This window comes from Maniola jurtina, chromosome 26 (genome assembly GCF_905333055.1).
Source record: "Maniola jurtina chromosome 26, ilManJurt1.1, whole genome shotgun sequence".
In the NCBI taxonomy this organism is placed as follows: domain Eukaryota; kingdom Metazoa; phylum Arthropoda; class Insecta; order Lepidoptera; family Nymphalidae; genus Maniola; species Maniola jurtina.
The window spans coordinates 7,029,881-7,047,970 of NC_060054.1; the positions used below are offsets into that span (position 1 = coordinate 7,029,881).

Sequence of the window (18,090 nt, forward strand, 5' to 3'; positions counted from 1 at the left end):
TGCCCTACACCTCGTAAGAGAGTAGTATTATCTTTGCCCTACACTGACACAAAGACAGCAAATATTTTTCTGTTATCCAGGGCCGTAAAATAAATTAAAAAAAAAAAAACAAAGACCAAACAAATCTGACTTTGAAACACTGAAAATTGTTTTTATTTATAATTACAAGACTTCATTCAGTATTTTTTTTTATTCCACAATGTTTCTCAAAGAATTCTCAACAATAGACAGACATTTAACAGCTATAAATCATTTTCGCTGAATATTTCGGTCCCAATATAATAATAATGAATCAGAACACCCTTTCAAAGCTAGCGATTTGTCGGACCTGTTTGGATACGGAGGCAATTAAACCTATATTTACTGAAGAAATGGACGCTGCAAGCTACTCTGGACTAGTTTACACTGTCACGGGTATAAAGGTAAGTAAGCACCTAAATTACTTGATATAGAAGCACTCGTCATATACGTAATTCGTAACTAGCTACTTTGTGCGTTAAAAATCCCATGGGAACTCATTGATTTTTGATTGATTTCAAAAGAAGCCTATGTGTTAATCCAGGGTATAATCTATCTCTATTCCACATTTCAGCCAAATCCGTCCAGTACTTTATGCGGCGTAAAAGAGTATCAAACATCCATCCATCCATACATACAAACTTTCATGTTTATAATATTAGTAGGATGGGTAGTGGGATAATGTATATAATATTTTAATGATAGTATTTTATCAATCAGTGAAAGATTCAGAATCTGATTATTATTAGTTGCAGAAATTATACCTTCATCCCAACTCTACAAACTACCTCTTTATCAGGGTTCCATTCTGAAATGGTGCCAACAGGACTCTGTTACTAAACCTCTGCTGCTTATCTATCTGTCCGTCCGTGGGATGCAACTCATGAACTGTAATATGTACAGAGTTGAAGTTTTCACAGAATGTGTATTTCTATTGCCGCTAATCTATACTTCTATACTAATAAATAAAATTGGAGTGTATGTCTGTAATTTCGAAATAACTACCGCATATTAAGCTCATATGGTTATTTTAAGGATACTATAACTGAATCACACGTTTTTAAAATTTTTGTCTGTCTGTTTGAAAAGGCTAATCTTCGGAACGGCTGAACCGATTTTGACGGGATTTTCACAGACAAGTAGAGAATTGACCAGGGTGTATCATAGGCTACTTTTTTAACTGACTTTCAAAAAGGGAGTTGTGTTTTTTTACCTATGTACACTGAAATCTCCGAGAACCTGAGCTGAACTCTGAACCAATTTGCGTCATTTCTTTTTTAATCGATAGAGGAACCTTGCGACATTGTTACATAAAAAATTTGGATTCCAACTCCGCAATCTTGATGCTGCAGGGGATCTGACCATTCCACGCTGGCGAAGCTGCGGGCATCAGCTAGTAATAACTATTAATACTCAACTTTTAAAAAAAATGCATTTCTTGTGCAAGGCTGTGACGATGGTATGGAACCTTTGGTGTGCATGTCCGACTTGCACTTGTTGTAATAAACATTAATTTTCTGGAATAAAAATTAGCCTATGTGTTAGTTCAGGGTATAAGCTAACTCCATTCCAACAGCCAAATCGGTTCAGTCATTGTGGTAACAAACATCCAAACTTTCACATCACTACCCTTATTATAAATGCGAAAGTGTGTTTGTTTGTTGGTTTGTTCTTATCCCGTCATAACGGTTTTTTTTCATGGATATAGCTAAATACCTGGAGATTCGAGTCACATATCTTTTATCTTGGAAAATCAAAGAGTTCCATATCCACGTGAATGAAAGCACAGGCATCAGCTAGTTCATAATATTAGTAAGATAGTAAGAAGAATATTAGTAAGATAGTAAGAATATTAGTAAGACAGAATAATATTAGTAAGATAGAGTAAGAAGTAAGTTTTCCATGTTGCAGGTTGAAATGGACGATGGACTACCACAGAGTATATGTCAAAAATGTGTAAACAACATCAATAACTTTTTACACTTCAGAAAACAATGCAAGGAAGCAGAAACAAAACTTATAATAATGAAAAACAAAATTGAAAACAGTGATGATATAGAAATTAATTTGAAAAATGATAATATGGACACTGGAATAGAAAATCTTTCAAGTAGCAAATTAGAGCAGAGTGAATTTACACTAATTGTAGAAAAAACTCAAATAAAGAAGGAAGTTAACATAACAGTGGAAAATAATATTAACGATAAACATGAAAATTTTGGCAACAAGAAAAAATGCTATAATAAAGTTGACCAAATGAAAGATTTAAGTAATGTAGATGTACATGTCCAAAAAGATTGTAATATTGAAATTAATAGAGTTGGATGTAAATTGTGCAAGAAAACGATTGCGAAAAGAAAGTATCATACGCATATGACTACGAAACATAAGTCTAACAAAGACAGAACTGTTATGTGTAATATATGTAATATATATTTAAATAGGAAACAAATTAACAGTCATAAATTATCACATAAAAAAAATAAACACATAGACAATGATATTCCATTAAATAACTCCACAATTATAAACTTTAATAATGATAATTTAATTAATGACTCATTTCATTTAGAAATTGATAAAAGACAAGCTGAAAACGCCAATGAAAGCATGTTAAATACATCAACAAACAAGAATACTTCAAATAACAATTCGGAAAACGAAAATTTTTGTAACGGTCCAAATGATATTTCAGTAAATAATTCCATAGCCACAGATAACGAAAATTATTACAACGACGAAAAATATAATGTCAATTTAAAAGATAAATTGATAGATTCAGAAGTGGACATCAATATTGCAGCCACAGAAAATGAACACGTTTGGAATGACAAGCAAATTAACAATAAACTAACAAATAAATCATTCACAGCGGAAGTTAAAAATTGTTTTACCAACATCCAAAAATTTGAAAATTGTTTTAACGACAAACGGAAAGTTGAAAATTGTTTTAAAGACAAACAGAAAGTTGAAATTTGTTTTAAAGACAAACAGAAAGTTGAAAATTGTTTTAACGACAAACAGAAAGTTGAAAATTTGATTAACGGTGAACAAATAAAAACGGAAATGGAAAATATTTTATATAATTACAATGACACAAATTCAAAAAGAGTGACATGTAAACTATGCCAAAAGGATTTGTCTATACGGAGTGTGGATTCCCATATGACAAGATCACATCCGGGGGTGGACAAGAGAAAGGTCAAGTGCGATTTGTGTGACAATTATGTGATGAAGAGTAAATTGGCTAGGCATAAGACTTTAATGCATGTCTTACAAGGTTTTATATGTAGGGTGAGTAGAAAAAACAACTCTAGATAATGCCCGCGGCTTCGCCCGCGTGGATTTAGGTTTCTAAAAATCCTGTCGGAACTTTTAATTTTCTAGGACAAAAGTCTTTGGCAGGTAGGTAGGTCTTATAGCACAAGTACAGGAATAAATCTGAAAACCGCGAATTTGTGGTTACATCATTTTAAAAAAATTGGTTGTCTGTAAAGTCGGTTTACTGACGATAGTTGAACGTGACAACAAAGGCCGATTGTGCTTCTTTGTCGCTCGTTCCGCGCTCTCGCTTGCACTTCAAGCCTTACATGGAACGCCTCAGAGCGAGGTAACGCCGCATCATGTTTTTTCGTGCGTGCAGCCGGCTCTATCGAGTTATAAGACGTTGTCACGTCAAAAATTGAAATGTGTTTCAATTTTCAAAGTAAGAGAACTATACCAAATGGGGTATCATATGACAGGGCTTTACCTGTACATTCTAAAACAGATTTTTAATTATTTTATGTATAATAGTTTTTGATTTATCGCGCACAATGTTGAAAAAAATACCCGAGTACGGCACCCTCCGTGCGCGAGTCTGACTCGCACTTGGCCGGTTTTTTTGTGATGTAACTACAAATTTATGATTTTCGGTCTTTTTCCTTTACTTGTGTTATAAGACCTACCTACCTGCCTTTCGTGATTCTATGTCAACGTGAAGTACCCTATAGGTTTTCATGACAGACCGACAGACAGACAAACAACAAAGTGATCCTATAAGGGTTCCGCTTTTCCCTTTTGAGGTACGGAACCCTAAAAAAATATGCCTAATGCTTTGTTTTAGTGGTCTAACACAGTTTTACGATCTACACAGTTGCTCGATGCCTTTGATGCCGCCGCTTGTATAGGTATTTACTCTGTCCTACCCAAGTCCATACTTCCATACTAATATTATACATATAAATGCGAAAGTTTGTCTGTCTGCTACCTTTTCACGGCCTAACAGTTTAACCGATTCTGACGAAATTTGGTACAGAGTTAGCTTATATCCCGGGGACGGACATAGGCTACTTTTTATCCCGGAAAATCATACAGTTCCCACGGGATCTTTGAAAACCTAAGTCCACGCGAACGAAGTCGCGGGCATCCTCTAGCATTTCATACGCCCAAAATATGATGTTCATAATTATGTACGGAACCGTAAAATAGCGAGGTCTGAGACGCACTTGACCGGTTTTTCATTTTTATTCCCCGACCCAAAAAGAGGGGTGTTATAAGTTTGACGTGTGTATCTGTGTATCTGTCTGTGGCATCGTAGCGCCTAAACGAATGAACCGATTTTAATTTACTTTTTTTTGTTTGAAAGGTGGCTTGATCGAGAGTGTTCTTAGCTATAATCCAAAAAAATTGGTTCAGCCGTTTAAAAGTTATCAGCTCTTTTCTAGTTTTCTTGTAGAAAAGAAGGTTAGATAACCGTTAGGTTCATAATATTATGTCAATTGACAAATGTCAAGCTGTCAAGATGGACGTTGCCTAGATATACATAATTATTTATTTGAAAATGATGTTTTGGAAAACTCAGATACTTTGGATCGTAGGCGCGGAATAGTCCAAGAAAATCGGTTCAGCCGTTTGAAAGTTATCAGCTCTTTTCTAGTTACTGTAACCTTCACTTGTCGGGGGCGTTGAAAATTTTTAATTTACACTTGTATTATACCATCGATGTATTATACCTACTCACCCGACTTCATACCTACGTACTCACACGTGTAGAAATTAAAATTATTTTTTACTTTTTAGTGTTTGTGGTTTTATTTTTCATTCGTTTTTTTTTTCATTTCACAACTTTTAGAGGCCCCACTGTACTAAAACAATCACACTTCACACTAATATTATAAAGGTGAAAGGTGGTGTTGAAAATTTTTAATTTACACTTGTTATTCCAGTATTGTAAAAGCGAGTTTGTAACCAAAGAGACCTTGGTGGAACATGTTGGCAGTTGTACTGCTAAGAAGAAAAAGAGAAATTGTGATGCTGTAAGTATATGGTTTACTCTTCTATATAGCCTCGATAGCTCAACGGTTGAGGAGCGGACCGAATTCCGAAAGGTCGGCGGTTCAAGCCCCACCCGTTGCACTATTGTCGTACCCACTCCTGGCACAAGCTTTACGCTTAATTGGAGGGGAAAGGGGAGCATTAGTTATAATTAGCATGGCTAATATTCTTTAAAAAAAGCTTCCGAGCCTATATATATAATCCATACTAATATTATTGTATTATTAAATGCGAAAGTGTGTCTGTCTATCTGTCTGTCTGTCTGCTACGCTTTCACGGCTCAACCGCTGAATCGATTTTAATGAAATTTGGTACCGACTTAGGATATTTTCCGGGGAAGGACATAGGCTGCTTTTTATCCCGGAAAACAAACAGTTCCCGCGGGATAGCACGCTCTCTTTCACGTATATTTGTCGTTCAATAACGCCACAACAGAGCTATGAATTGGCGTCATATTTTGCATAGACATAGTCGAGGAAACAAGTAATATCTAGACTACTTTTGCTTTCAAAAAAAACCTTGGGTTACGCGAGAGAAGCCGCGGGTAATAGCTAGTATTAGTATAATTGCATTGTTTGTAGAGTCGCGAGCTTGGCGAGTGTGAAGTGTGTCATAAAACGATGCAAAAGGGGAGCCTTAAGCTGCACCATGCTGTGAAGCACGCCGGCCTTAGACCAGTCTGTGAGGTGAATACTCTAAATATGTACAAGATAAAGTTAAGGGGCATGACACGGGTCTGCCCGCGAAATCCAAATTTAATGTGTGGTTTGTATTTATGTGTGTTCCATCGTAGCGCCTGAACTACTGAGCCGATTTTGATGAATGAGATGTCAATCGAATCGTTATTATGGTCCGGGTGACATAGGCTACATTTTATTAGAAAAAAATCGACCTGACGGATGTAACATCCAAGAAAGTGGGGGTCTCCAAAAATTTTTTTGCTATTGTATCGAGTGGGATATCAAATGAAACAGGAAAAAATTCTAAGTTCGTAAGTGTTTTCTTCATTCGTTTCTTCTTTCTGTTCGTAAGTTTTTCTTTGCGAGTCCGACTTGCACTTGACCGGTTTTTGTACAATGCTACGGAATCCTTCGCGTGCGGGCCCACTCACACTTGACCGTTTTTATTTTCATAGCACTGCGGCAAAAGTTTTGGTAACAAGTTTCGTCTGCAGGACCACTACAGAGCCAAGCATGGATACGAGAAATACAAGTGTTCCTATTGCGAGTTCCAGAGCGCTTGCCACATGTCGATGAGGGTAGGTAAATAATGTTGTAATAAGAAAAACCGATGCGCAAAGTAAAACATTATAGTCCAAGATCCCAGTGCAAAAGTTTCGGCAACAAGTTTCGTCTGCAGGACCACTATAGAGCCAAGCATGGATACGAGAAATACAAGTGTTCCTATTGCGAGTTCCAGAGCGCTTGCCACATGTCGATGAGGGTAGGTAAATAATGTTGTAATAAGAAAAACCGATGCGTAAAGTAAAACATTACAGTCCAAGATGCCAGTGCAAAAGTTTTGGTAACAAGTTTCGTCTACAGGACCACTACAGAGCCAAGCATGGATACGAGAAATACAAGTGTTCCTATTGCGAGTTCCAGAGCGCTTGCCACATGTCGATGAGGGTAGGTAAATAATGTTATAATAAGAAAAACCGATGCGCAAAGTAAAACATTATAGTCCAAGATCCCAGTGCAAAAGTTTTGGCAACAAGTTTCGTCTGCAGGACCACTATAGAGCCAAGCATGGATACGAGAAATACAAGTGTTCCTATTGCGAGTTCCAGAGCGCTTGCCACATGTCGATGAGGGTAGGTAAATAATGTTGTAATAAGAAAAACCGATGCGCAAAGTAAAACATTATAGTCCAAGATCCCAGTGCAAAAGTTTTGGCAACAAGTTTCGTCTGCAGGACCACTATAGAGCCAAGCATGGATACGAGAAATACAAGTGTTCCTATTGCGAGTTCCAGAGCGCTTGCCACATGTCGATGAGGGTAGGTAAATAATGTTGTAATAAGAAAAACCGATGCGCAAAGTAAAACATTATAGTCCAAGATCCCAGTGCAAAAGTTTTGGCAACAAGTTTCGTCTGCAGGACCACTATAGAGCCAAGCATGGATACGAGAAATACAAGTGTTCCTATTGCGAGTTCCAGAGCGCTTGCCACATGTCGATGAGGGTAGGTAAATAATGTTGTAATAAGAAAAACCGATGCGCAAAGTAAAACATTATAGTCCAAGATCCCAGTGCAAAAGTTTCGGCAACAAGTTTCGTCTGCAGTAGAACTACAGAGCCAAGCATGGATACGAGAAATACAAGTGGTTCCTATTGCAAGTTCCAGAGCGCTTGCCATATGTCGATGAGGGTAGATAAATAATGTTGTAATAAGAAAAACCGATGCGCAAAGTAAAACATTATAGTCCAAGTCCCAGGGTATTGGGTATATATATCCCATATTGGCAGGTAGATAGGTTTTATAGCACAAGTAAAGGAAAAAACCCGAAAACGTGAATTTGTGGTTACATCACAAAAAATAAAATTAAAACGTGTTTCAATTTTCAAAGTAAGATAACTATACCAAGTGGGGTATCACATAAAAGGGCTTTACCTGTACATTCTAAAACAGATTTTTATCTATTTTTATGCACAATAGTTTTTGATTTATCGTGCAAAATGTTGAAAAAAATACCCAAGTACGGAACCCTCGCTGTGCGAGTCTGACTCTCACTTGGCTGGTTTATTTTTATTTTTACAATATTTTCTCCTGATCAACCCATTAAGGGAGAAGGGTTTAGGCCATAGTCTGCCACGCTGACCCAATGTGGATTGGCAGACTTCACACACCTTTGAGAACATGGACCGATTTGGAATTATGTATTACTAGCTGATGCCCGCAGCTTCGCCCGCGTGGATTGGTCAGATCCCCTGCAGCATCAGGATTGAAGAGTTGGACTCCAAATGTTTTGTGAAACAATGTCGCAACGTTCCTCTATCGATTAAAAAAGAAATGACGCAAATCGGTTCAAAAATCTCGGAGATTTCGGTATACATAGGTAGAAACACACAACTCCCTTTTTGAAAGTCGGTTAAAAAAGTAGCCTATGTTACTCCCTGGTCAATTCTCTACTTATCTGTGAAAATCCCGTCAAAATCGGTTCAGCCGTTCCCAAGATTAGCCTTTTCAAACAGACAGACAGACAGACAAAAATTTTAAAAACGTGTGATTCAGTTATAGTATCGTTCAAATAACCATATGACCTTAATATGCGGTAGTTATTTCGAAATTACAGACAGACACTCCAATTTTATTTATTAGTATAGATTATAATTCTCATAGTAGTGTATCGTTATACAGAACCACGAGCGCCGGCACCGCGGGGAGAAACCGTTTGTCTGTGAGTCTTGCGGATCCAAGTTCCACGCCTCGTACCTACTGTCCCAGCATAGACAATCGCACGCCACTGACAAGGCATTCCAGGTAAATCTTATCGAGGATTTTTTTTTTTCTTTAAATCTGGCTTTACTCTGATTAGCCAATGTCAAGTTTGTAGTTATTTTCAAGTTATTGAATCTATACAAGTATGGACTCCGTCTGCGCCGGCGCCCGCCGACACACGCACGGCGCCCCTTTAGAGCGCTTCCCAGTCAGTTCCACCACCAAAAAACACCAACTCACACAAAAACCATCCACTCTTAATAAAAAAAACACTCCAAACAAGCACAGCACGCGCGCCAGCAAACGCCATCACAGACGAAGTCCTTATCGAGGTTATAGACATAAGTTTATTAGGGTTCCGTACCTCAAAAGGAAAAACGGAACCCTTATAGGATCACTTTCTTGTCTGTCTGTACTGTCCGTCCGTCGTGTCTGTCAAAAAACCTATAGGGTACTTCCTGTTGACCTAGAATCATGAAATTTGGCAGGTAGGTAGGTCTTATAGCACAACTCCTGAATAAATCTGAAAACCGCGAATTTGTTGTTACATTATTTAAAACTTTTAACTTCATCCGCGTGGATTTAGGTTTTTCAAAATCCCGTGGGAACTCTTTGATTTCCGGGATAAAAAGTAGCCTATGTCCTTCCCCGGGATGTAAGCTAACTCTGTACCTCTCATCGAAATCGGTTAAACTGTTGGGCCGTGAAAAGTTAGCAGACAGACAGACACACTTTCGCATTTACATTAGTATGGATTCTAGCGGTTTCAAAATTCGTGACGAAGTTTGTGTTTTTTTTGACGTGACAACGTCTTATAATTCGATAGAGCCGGCTGCACGCACGAAAAAACATGTCTCATGCGGCGTTACCTCGCTCTGAGGCGTTCCACGTAAGGCTTGAAGTGCAAGCGAGAGCGCGGAACGAGCGACAAAGAAGCACAATCGGCCTTTGTTGTCACGTTCAACTATCGTCAGTAAACCGACTTTACAGACAACCAATTTTTTTCCAGTGCGACCTCTGCCCCGCATCGTTCAAAGTGAACAACACGTTGCATATGCACAAGCGCGCATGCCACAGCACGTGCAAGTATGCATGCACGATGTGCACGCGCACGTACAGCACGCGGCACTACGTGGTCAAGCATATGCGGGCCATGCATCGATATACCGGTCCGGTACCGCCATTGACGCCTATCGAATGTTGAAATTGTTTTAACTTTTGATTCATCTACTTTTCAATATAACAAAGTTTTTATGTTATTATGTGTTTTTTTATACCTTTTTTTGGGTTCCGTACCTCAAAAGGAAAAACGGAACCCTTATAGGATCACTTTGTTGTCCGTCTGTCTGTCTGTCAAGAAAACCTATAAGGTACTTCCCGTTGACCTAGACTCATGAAATTTGGAAGGTAGGTCGGTCTTATAGCACAAGTACAGGAATAAATCCGAAAACCATGAATTTGTAGTTACATCTTAGGGATTGAATTTTCAAAAATCCTTTCTTAGCGGATGTCTATGTCAATAGTGGTAAATTATTTGACGACTAGCTGATGCCCGCAGCTTCGCCCGCGTGGATTAGTCAGATCCCCTGCAGCATCAGGATTGAGGAGTTGGAATCCAAATTTTTTATGAAACAATGTCGCAAAGTTCCTCTATCGATTAAAAAAGAAATGACGCAAATCGGTTCAGAAATCTCGGAGATTTCGGTGTACATAGGTAGAAAAACACAACTCCCTTTTTGAAAGTCGGTTAAAAAGTAGCCTATGTTACTCCCTGGTCAATTCTCTACTTGTCTGTGAAAATCCCGTCAAAATCGGTTCAGCCGTTCCGAAGATTAGCCTTTTCAAACAGACAGACAGACAAAATTTTTAAAAACGTGTGATTCAGTTATGGTATCGTTCAAATTACCATATGAGCTTAATATGAGGTAGTAATTTCGAAATTACAGACAGACACTCCAATTTTATTTATTAGTATAGATTCAAAAGCACTTGTAAAAGTTTATTTGAATAAAAATCTATTCTATTCTATTCTATTCTATTCTATAGCTATCTGCATGCCTCAGCCCTATCCGCCCAGTAATTTGAGCTGTGCATTGATAGATCAGTCAGTTAGCTTTTCATTTTATCTATACAAAGATTTGTTGTGACTTCGTCTGTGTTGGTGTTAGCTGGCGGGCGGGCTCTGCCTTTTTGGAGTGTTTTTTTTTTGTTAAAACTGACTGGAAAGCGCTCTAAGGGGGTGCCGTGCGTGTGTCGGCGAGCGCCGGCACAGACGGGGTCCATACTTGTATAGTTTAACTGACTTGTTACAAATAACTACTAACTTGACATTAGCTAATCTTTGTAAAGCCAGACGAAAGAGAGAAAAAAAAGATTGGTTTTTTGTAACACTTTGTTTATTTTTAGGGATTAAAAAAGAGACTGAAGCAAGAATTAGGCGGTCGACATTTAATATACAACAGAATTCAGAACTGCATCAATTAAGGCTTCAAAGAGAGAGGGTACTTATAAAACGGGAAGAAAATATGTTAGAGTATGAAAAACAACTCCATGCATTACAATTGGAAAAAATCAAATTGGAAATTGAAATATTAAAAAAAACAATCTAAAATTTAAGATACATTTGTTTTATTACTAACATTTATTACATTACTAGCTGATGCCCGCAGCTTCGCCCGCGTGGATTGGTCAGATCCCCTGTAGCATCAGGATTGAGGAGTTGGACTCCAAATTTTTTATGAAACAATGTCGCAAAGTTCCTCTATCGATTAAAAAAGAAATGACGCAAATCGGTTCAGAAATCTCGGAGATTTCGGTGTACATAGGTAGAAAAACACAACTCCCTTTTTGAAAGTCGGTTAAAAAAGTAGCCTATTTTACGCCCTGGTCAATCCTCTACTTGCCTGTGAAAGTCCCGTCAAAATCGGTTCAGCCGTTCCAAAGATTAGCCTTTTCAAACAGACAGACAGACAAAAATTTTAAAAACGTGATTCAGTTATGGTATCGTTCAAATAACCATATGAGCTTAATATGAGGTAGTTATTTCGAAATTACAGACAGACACTCCAATTTTATTTATTAGTATAGATTACAAAATTCAAAAATCAATTATAGAAACAAGTTTCCAGAAAAGCTATAGAGGCAAGGTCTAATAATCCATACTAATATTATAAATGCCTATTTTGGATTAGAGCGCACGCAGGGGTTCAGGGCAATGAACGGGCTGACGAACTGGCCAAGCAGGCAGCAAAGTACAAAATGACCGCACCTGATTATGACAAATGTCCCCTGTCATACCTCAAAAGGCTTTTAAGAAGCGATACCGTAAGGCTTTGGAATGATAGGTATACGGTAACATCGTATTATCGCACATGTGCGGTAAGAGCCGGTTTATTTAATTAGGATGTTGGTTCTCCTTGTTGAACCACGCTGGATCGCTCGCAGTCTTCATCAGCTCCCACAGCGCGTCGGGGTCGATGTCCGTATCAAAAGGCAGCAATATTCTACGTGACTCGTTCTTGATATCTGTGGTTTTGTGTTGAGGACTTTATTATACTAATATTAGAAAGGCGAAAGTTTGAGTAAGTGTAAGTTTCACGCAAAAACTACCGGACGGATGGAGATACGAATCTACCCTGACAGGCTACTTTATATCCCTGAAAATTAAAGAGTTCCTACGGGATTTTTAATATTTTTATTAAAAGTTAATTTTTAAAACCTGTATCCACGCGAACGAAGTCGCGGGCATCATCTAGTTTTGTGCAACACAACTAAACATAGTAATTAACATTTTATTCAAAGTTGATACACTGATATCATTATTTCAACCGATCGCGGCCCGCTACTGAGCACTCCTCTCAGAATGCGTAGGATTTAGATACGCCATAGTCCAAGTAGGTACGGACACACACACTAGTCCATACTTAACGCCCAGAAGACTTTGAGGAACTCTCAGGCGTGCAGGTTTTCTTACGATGTTTTCTTCACTGTTCTAGCTAAAACGTTTTAGTAAAAAAAATAATCAAATATTACCTCACAGTCTTTCTTGGTCGCCAATGCAAACTGTGCGGTAATATCGTATTATCGTACATGTGCGAAAAGAGCCACTTTATGATATAACTATAAATAAAACACTTTATTTATAGTTGTAAACTATGTAATATATTAATTATAAACGAAAATTGTTGTTTTTTGTGATATAGCTGAAAAATCAGATACCAATTTCGACAGAATGACAACATATGAAAAAATGCAAACAACTGAAAGGCTTTTAAAAAGGATACATCCCCTCATTTTGTTTGCTGGCGCGCTGAAATCGAACCTGATACCTGTGAGCTCTTTGGCCAGTTCGTAAGCTTCTCTGGAACAAAAACTTGTCTTAGAATGAACTATACTCACACCTTGCGGGGAGTCTTTACTTTTATACATGGCATATTATTGTAAATCAAATCTTTGAAAAGAGCAACCGTCGAGTTTCTTGCTGGTACTTCTTGGTAGGAAAGGCATTCCAAACCAGTGGTAGATGCAATTGACGATTCAAGCTTCCTCTTTTCTAATCCGAACCGCTAGGATATGGAACACACTTCCGGCATCAGTTTTTCCCTTCCACCTATAATATGGGTACCTTGAAGTCAAGAGTGAATAGGCAACTTCTAGGCAAGCGCGCTCCATCTTAGGCTGCATCATCACTTGCTAGCAGGTCTGATTGCAGCCAAGCGCTAGTCTTATAATTAAAAAAAAAAGAGTACTAATTGTAAAAAGTTTAATTGAGTAAAAAAATTTTTTTTTAATAGTATGGATAACTAACTTGGTATTGTCAAGTCGTTGCTGATCGTTCTCTGTGATGGTGAGCTTGGAAAAGCTGGTGCAGGTCCTCTCCAGCTCGTCCAATCTCCGGTTCAGCTCAGCTAGCTGTTCCTTTAGTTCTGCCTGGAATCATCATCACAAGGCCATCTTAACAAACCTTTTGAATAGTGCAATGGATGAATCTAAAAAATATGAAGTGGTAAGGAGTTCTATATTACAGCTTCAACAGAAAATGATTTAGAATAGAAAGAACTTTAAAGAGATGGTAGACTTAATGTCATCAAAGCGAGAGTGAGTGTGACTAAGAAACTGATGATACATTTTAAGATGGAATGACTAGATAACTCAGAAGAAGTATGTATAATGGTTTAATGAAACCTGCACCTCTTATCGGTTTTAATACAGCATCTTACTGGAATGCTTTATCGCTTGGCAAGAGATGACAACATTAAACCATGATTGAAACGTGCCCCTGACGAAATAGTTATAAATTACCATTTGGTGGAATCAAACCCAGGACCATGGACCTCTCAAGTTCCACTTACAAGACCACTGGATCAGAGAGTTGTCAAAAAAGGTAATCAGTTTCTAACTTACATTATGCTTGCGTTCTTGTGTTAATTTGTATTCCAATTCATTCCTCTTCTCGCATGCCTTTAACTGTTGCAGTTCCTTATCTATTTTCTCTACAATATGAAAAATGTATTAAAGAATAACTAAAATAATATCAAAATTAACAGTAAATATAGAATATGTACCGTCAACTTTCTGACAGAATTCATCCAACTCTTCGCAAACACTAATATACCACGGTTCTTCTTGAACAATCATTTTTAAAACAAATATTTTAGCAAATTATTCACAATTTGTTCAATTCAATTTTAACGTACACTTTTCAAAATTCAAATCACTTCAAATCATACACATTACACAGACCAAAGAAAAAAGGCCATTGCTTATTCTGACATTTGTTGACGTTAAAAAAATGGTGTTGCTAGTTTCAAACATGTTCCCTTTTCATGTGGAACATTAGGATGAAAACACGCTGAATAATTAAGACCTTCTCCTAGGCGTTTAAAAATTGTTTTACAAAATATTATATTATCATTTATATGACAGCATTTTCTTACTTCACTTTAATGAATTGGTATTTGCTTAGCTGTGGAAAACCATACTGTGGCATTGATGTAGGAAGAATGGCAATGGTGGGAAGTTAGAATTTTTTTCTGGCAGTACCAGGTGCATGCAAACCTTGCGCATGCCAAAATTTAGTGATGTCCCGTTTGTGCTTGAATGCTTGATTACAGATTCGAAACGTGTGCTTGATTAGCTCAAACTTGTAACATTATTAATGAGTTTTTTATTGCAGCTCAAAATGATTAAAAAATAGGTATTAAACGTGCGTAGATGCATTTTCACAATGATCATTTTTATAGCTTCTCAAGGATTAAAATCGAATGAACTTTTATGAAAAATAAGCTTATCTCTGATAAGAGTGATAAGCGATAAAATATTATCAGATTACAGTCCTATGGCAAAATGAAAAATCTAATCTTTCATTTTTGAATTATAAATTTTGGTTTTCCTATATTTGGAGTTTTTTTTAAAAATAAACTTGGATTTTGGAAAATTGGCTTGTACAGGAAAAGAACCTTTATTTTGTTACCCAAGTCGACAGTGGCGCCGCGGGCAGTCATCGAACCGAACTAATTTAATGTCCATTTTTGTGATGGCGGCTGATATTTATAGATCGTAAGGGTGTTGTTAGTTTTCAATAATAAATGTTTTAAAATGGAGGAGACAAAGGTTATTTATTACATAGACGACGAGGAGACGCCGTACTTAGTGAAAATACCGATATCTCCCGAGAAAGTGACGTTGTTGGACTTTAAAAATCAATTGAACAGGCCTAACTACAAGTTTTTTTTCAAATCCATGGACGATGATTTCGGTGTTGTTAAAGAGGAAATAGTGGACGATAACGCTCATCTGCCGTGTTTTAACGGTCGTGTGGTGTCGTGGCTGGTGTCCGCGGAAGGCTCCAACCCGTCGGACGGGGCTTCGCAGTGTACTGACAGTAACGCTGGGAAGACGAAGCAAAACGTACATGGGGCTCCTACAGTGCCCTTAACGAGGGACACCTGTACCGATACAGACAGTACGATAAGCTCCCGGCCCGGTCACAGGGCTTCGTGTGACAAATACAAATACCGAGGTCTCAGAATAAACGGACACTCCAAATATGGCAACCATGGTTTAGAATACGAAACTGCATCAGTGTTATCCTCGGATCTAGACTCTACAAGTCTATTTGACAGCCAATCAGAGATCACCACCACTACGGGGAGACATACAAATGCATCTGTAGACCGAGCGTTAACAGAATGCAGTAGTGTCTCACACTTGCAAGTTAGTTCACGCAAGAGACCTCAAAGGAGAAGAAAAAGGCCTCAAGTTATGTCTCGAACGTCGTCTTATTCTTCAATCACTGATTCCACCATGTCTATGCATATTATAACTGTTACTTTGAATATGGATACTGTGAATTTTCTTGGTATTTCAATAGTTGGTCAGTCGAATAAGGGTGGTGATGGGGGGATTTATGTGGGGAGTATAATGAAGGGTGGAGCTGTGGCTTTGGACGGCAGGATTGAACCTGGGGACATGATTTTGCAGGTAAAGCTGTTGTTTTACTCATTTGTAGCGTGTTTAGTCCTAATCTGCTAATATGGAACACCCTTCCGGCATCAGTTTTCCCTCTCCCCTTTTAATATATAGCCTCAATAGTTTAACAATAGCCTCAATAGCTCAACAGTTATAGGAAGGGACTGAATTCCGAAAGGTCGGCGGTTCAAACCCCAGCCGTTGCACTATTGTTGTACCCACTCCTAGCACAAGCTTTACGCTTAGTTGGAGGGGAAAGGGGAATGTTAGTCATGATTAAAATGGCTAATATTCTTTTTTTTTTTTAAAAAAAAGAAAAGAATATCTTTATGTCAAGAGTGAATAGACATGTTCTAGGCAAGTGCGCTCCATCTTAGGCTTCATTTTCAATGACCAGCACTCATCAGGTCTGATTGCAGCCAAGTGCTAGTCTATAAATTAAAAAAAAAAAAACCACAATTATTATAAACTCAAAGGTGGTCTGGTCTGTCTTTTACCTTTTCATGGCCCATGTGTTTAGCCAATGTTGAAAATATTTGGTACGTATAATGTACATAGTAAAAGCTAATTGGCACTGGCTCCAAAAAAATCAGACAAATCTTTATAATGTACTTACTACTACTAATATTACTTGTATACAAGGCATAATATTGTATATCAAATCTTTGAAAAGAGCAACCGCCGAGTTTCTTGCTGGTTCTTCTCAGTAGGAAAGGCGTTCCGAACCAGTGGTAGATGCTTTGGACGATTCAAAAGAACTTGTAAAAGTCTAATTGAATAAAAATAATTTGAATGAAACCACACAGGTGCAATGTATATACCTAATCACAGAATTTTTTTTTTTTTTAATTTTCAAAGTAAGATAACTATACCAAGTGGGGTATCATATGAAAGGGCTTTACCTGTACATTCTAAAACAGATTTTCATTTATTTTTAAGCATAGTTTTTGATTTATCATGCAAAATGTCTGAAAAAATACCTGAGTACAGAACCCTCGGTCGGTCTGACTCACACTTGGTCAGTTTTTCCCTTTACTTATTGTAGTAGTCATTGTAGAGATGAAATGTATTTATGTCATGTAGGAACTTGTACCATTTATGATATGTCAGGACTATACCACCGGTTTTTAAAGCAAACTAGCTGACACCCACGACTTCGTCCTCGTGGATAGGTTTACAGGTTTTCCGAAATCCCATAGGAACTTTGATTTTTCGGCATAAAAAGTGGCCTATATGCTAATCCAGGATATTATCTATCTCCATTCCAAATTTCAGCCAAATCTGATCAGTAGTTATTGCGTGCAAGAGTAACAAACATACACACAAACTTTCGCCTCTATAATATTAGTGTGAAGTGTAGAATAGAATAGAATAGAATAGAATTGAATAGATTTTTATTCAAATAAACTTTTACAAGTGCTTTTGAATCATCAAATAATTTACCACTGGTTCGGAATGCCGTTCCTACCGAGAAGAACCAGCAAGAAACTCGGTGGTTAGTATGATTCCAATAATTTTAATTCCACCTCCCTTTCCAGGTTAATGACGTAAATTTCGAAGATATGACCAACGATGAAGCCGTGAGGGTACTCCGCGAGGTGGTCCAGAAACCGGGCCCCATCAAGCTGGTGGTGGCCAAGTGCTGGGACCCCAACCCTAAGGGTTACTTCACCATCCCACGCACAGAACCCGTCAGGCCTATTGACCCTGGTGGGTATTTGATACCCCTTCTGGTTTCATTTAAAGTTGAACTTATCACACACTAGCTGATGCCCGCCACTTTGTTTTTATAACAAGTGTAAATTAAAAATTTTCAACACCCCCGACAAATCATTTTCAAATAAAT

General features: G+C 37.8%; 3 protein-coding genes across 5 annotated transcripts in view; 2 read left to right on the top strand and 1 right to left on the bottom strand.

Annotated features, from left to right (window-relative positions):
- The first annotated feature begins 124 nt into the window (after positions 1-124).
- Positions 125-10,033, top strand: LOC123878331 (zinc finger protein 2-like). Of its 3 annotated transcripts, XM_045925509.1 has the most exons (8): positions 125-422; positions 1,930-2,428; positions 2,591-3,312; positions 5,226-5,315; positions 5,916-6,020; positions 6,470-6,592; positions 8,694-8,816; positions 9,784-10,033. In XM_045925509.1, the coding sequence occupies exons 1-8, from the start codon at positions 288-290 to the stop codon at positions 9,976-9,978; spliced, it is 1,992 nt and encodes a 663-aa protein (XP_045781465.1). In that variant the 5' UTR covers positions 125-287; the 3' UTR covers positions 9,979-10,033. The 3 variants fall into 3 exon arrangements, with proteins under 3 accessions (XP_045781465.1, XP_045781463.1, XP_045781464.1); XM_045925507.1 differs by having other exon boundaries at positions 1,930-3,312; XM_045925508.1 differs by lacking the exon at positions 6,470-6,592 and having other exon boundaries at positions 1,930-3,312.
- Positions 10,034-11,905: 1,872 nt separating this feature from the next.
- On the bottom strand, positions 11,906-14,552 carry LOC123878457. The gene is made up of 6 exons (XM_045925627.1): positions 14,531-14,552; positions 14,339-14,481; positions 14,178-14,266; positions 13,582-13,703; positions 13,058-13,134; positions 11,906-12,299 (listed from the first exon to the last, which is right to left on the bottom strand). The coding sequence occupies exons 2-6, from the start codon at positions 14,409-14,411 to the stop codon at positions 12,169-12,171; spliced, it is 492 nt and encodes a 163-aa protein (XP_045781583.1). The 5' UTR covers positions 14,412-14,481; positions 14,531-14,552; the 3' UTR covers positions 11,906-12,168.
- Positions 14,553-15,212: 660 nt separating this feature from the next.
- LOC123878787 (segment polarity protein dishevelled homolog DVL-3) overlaps positions 15,213-18,090 on the top strand; it is a 10,528-nt gene continuing 7,650 nt past the window's right edge. Inside the window, exons 1-2 of the mRNA XM_045926111.1 lie at positions 15,213-16,256; positions 17,783-17,954. Coding sequence (XP_045782067.1) covers positions 15,372-16,256; positions 17,783-17,954 — 1,057 coding nt within the window. The 5' untranslated portion in view covers positions 15,213-15,371. The remainder of the gene's footprint in view (positions 16,257-17,782; positions 17,955-18,090) is intronic.

Bases quoted from the DNA above. Each gene is read 5' to 3' on its own strand.
- LOC123878457 (XM_045925627.1), bottom strand. From the start codon at position 14,411: ATGATTGTTCAAGAAGAACCGTGGTATATTAGTGTTTGCGAAGAGTTG. The intron at 14,267-14,338 runs GTACATATTCTA...TTCATATTGTAG, and splicing joins ATTCTGTCAGAAAGTTGACG to AGAAAATAGATAAGGAACTG. The intron at 13,135-13,581 runs GTTAGTTATCCA...TTTTTGTTCCAG, and splicing joins CAACGACTTGACAATACCAA to AGAAGCTTACGAACTGGCCA.
- LOC123878331 (XM_045925507.1), top strand. From the start codon at position 288: ATGAATCAGAACACCCTTTCAAAGCTAGCGATTTGTCGGACCTGTTTG. The intron at 5,316-5,915 runs GTAAGTATATGG...CATTGTTTGTAG, and splicing joins AAAAGAGAAATTGTGATGCT to AGTCGCGAGCTTGGCGAGTG. The intron at 6,593-8,693 runs GTAGGTAAATAA...ATCGTTATACAG, and splicing joins CTTGCCACATGTCGATGAGG to AACCACGAGCGCCGGCACCG.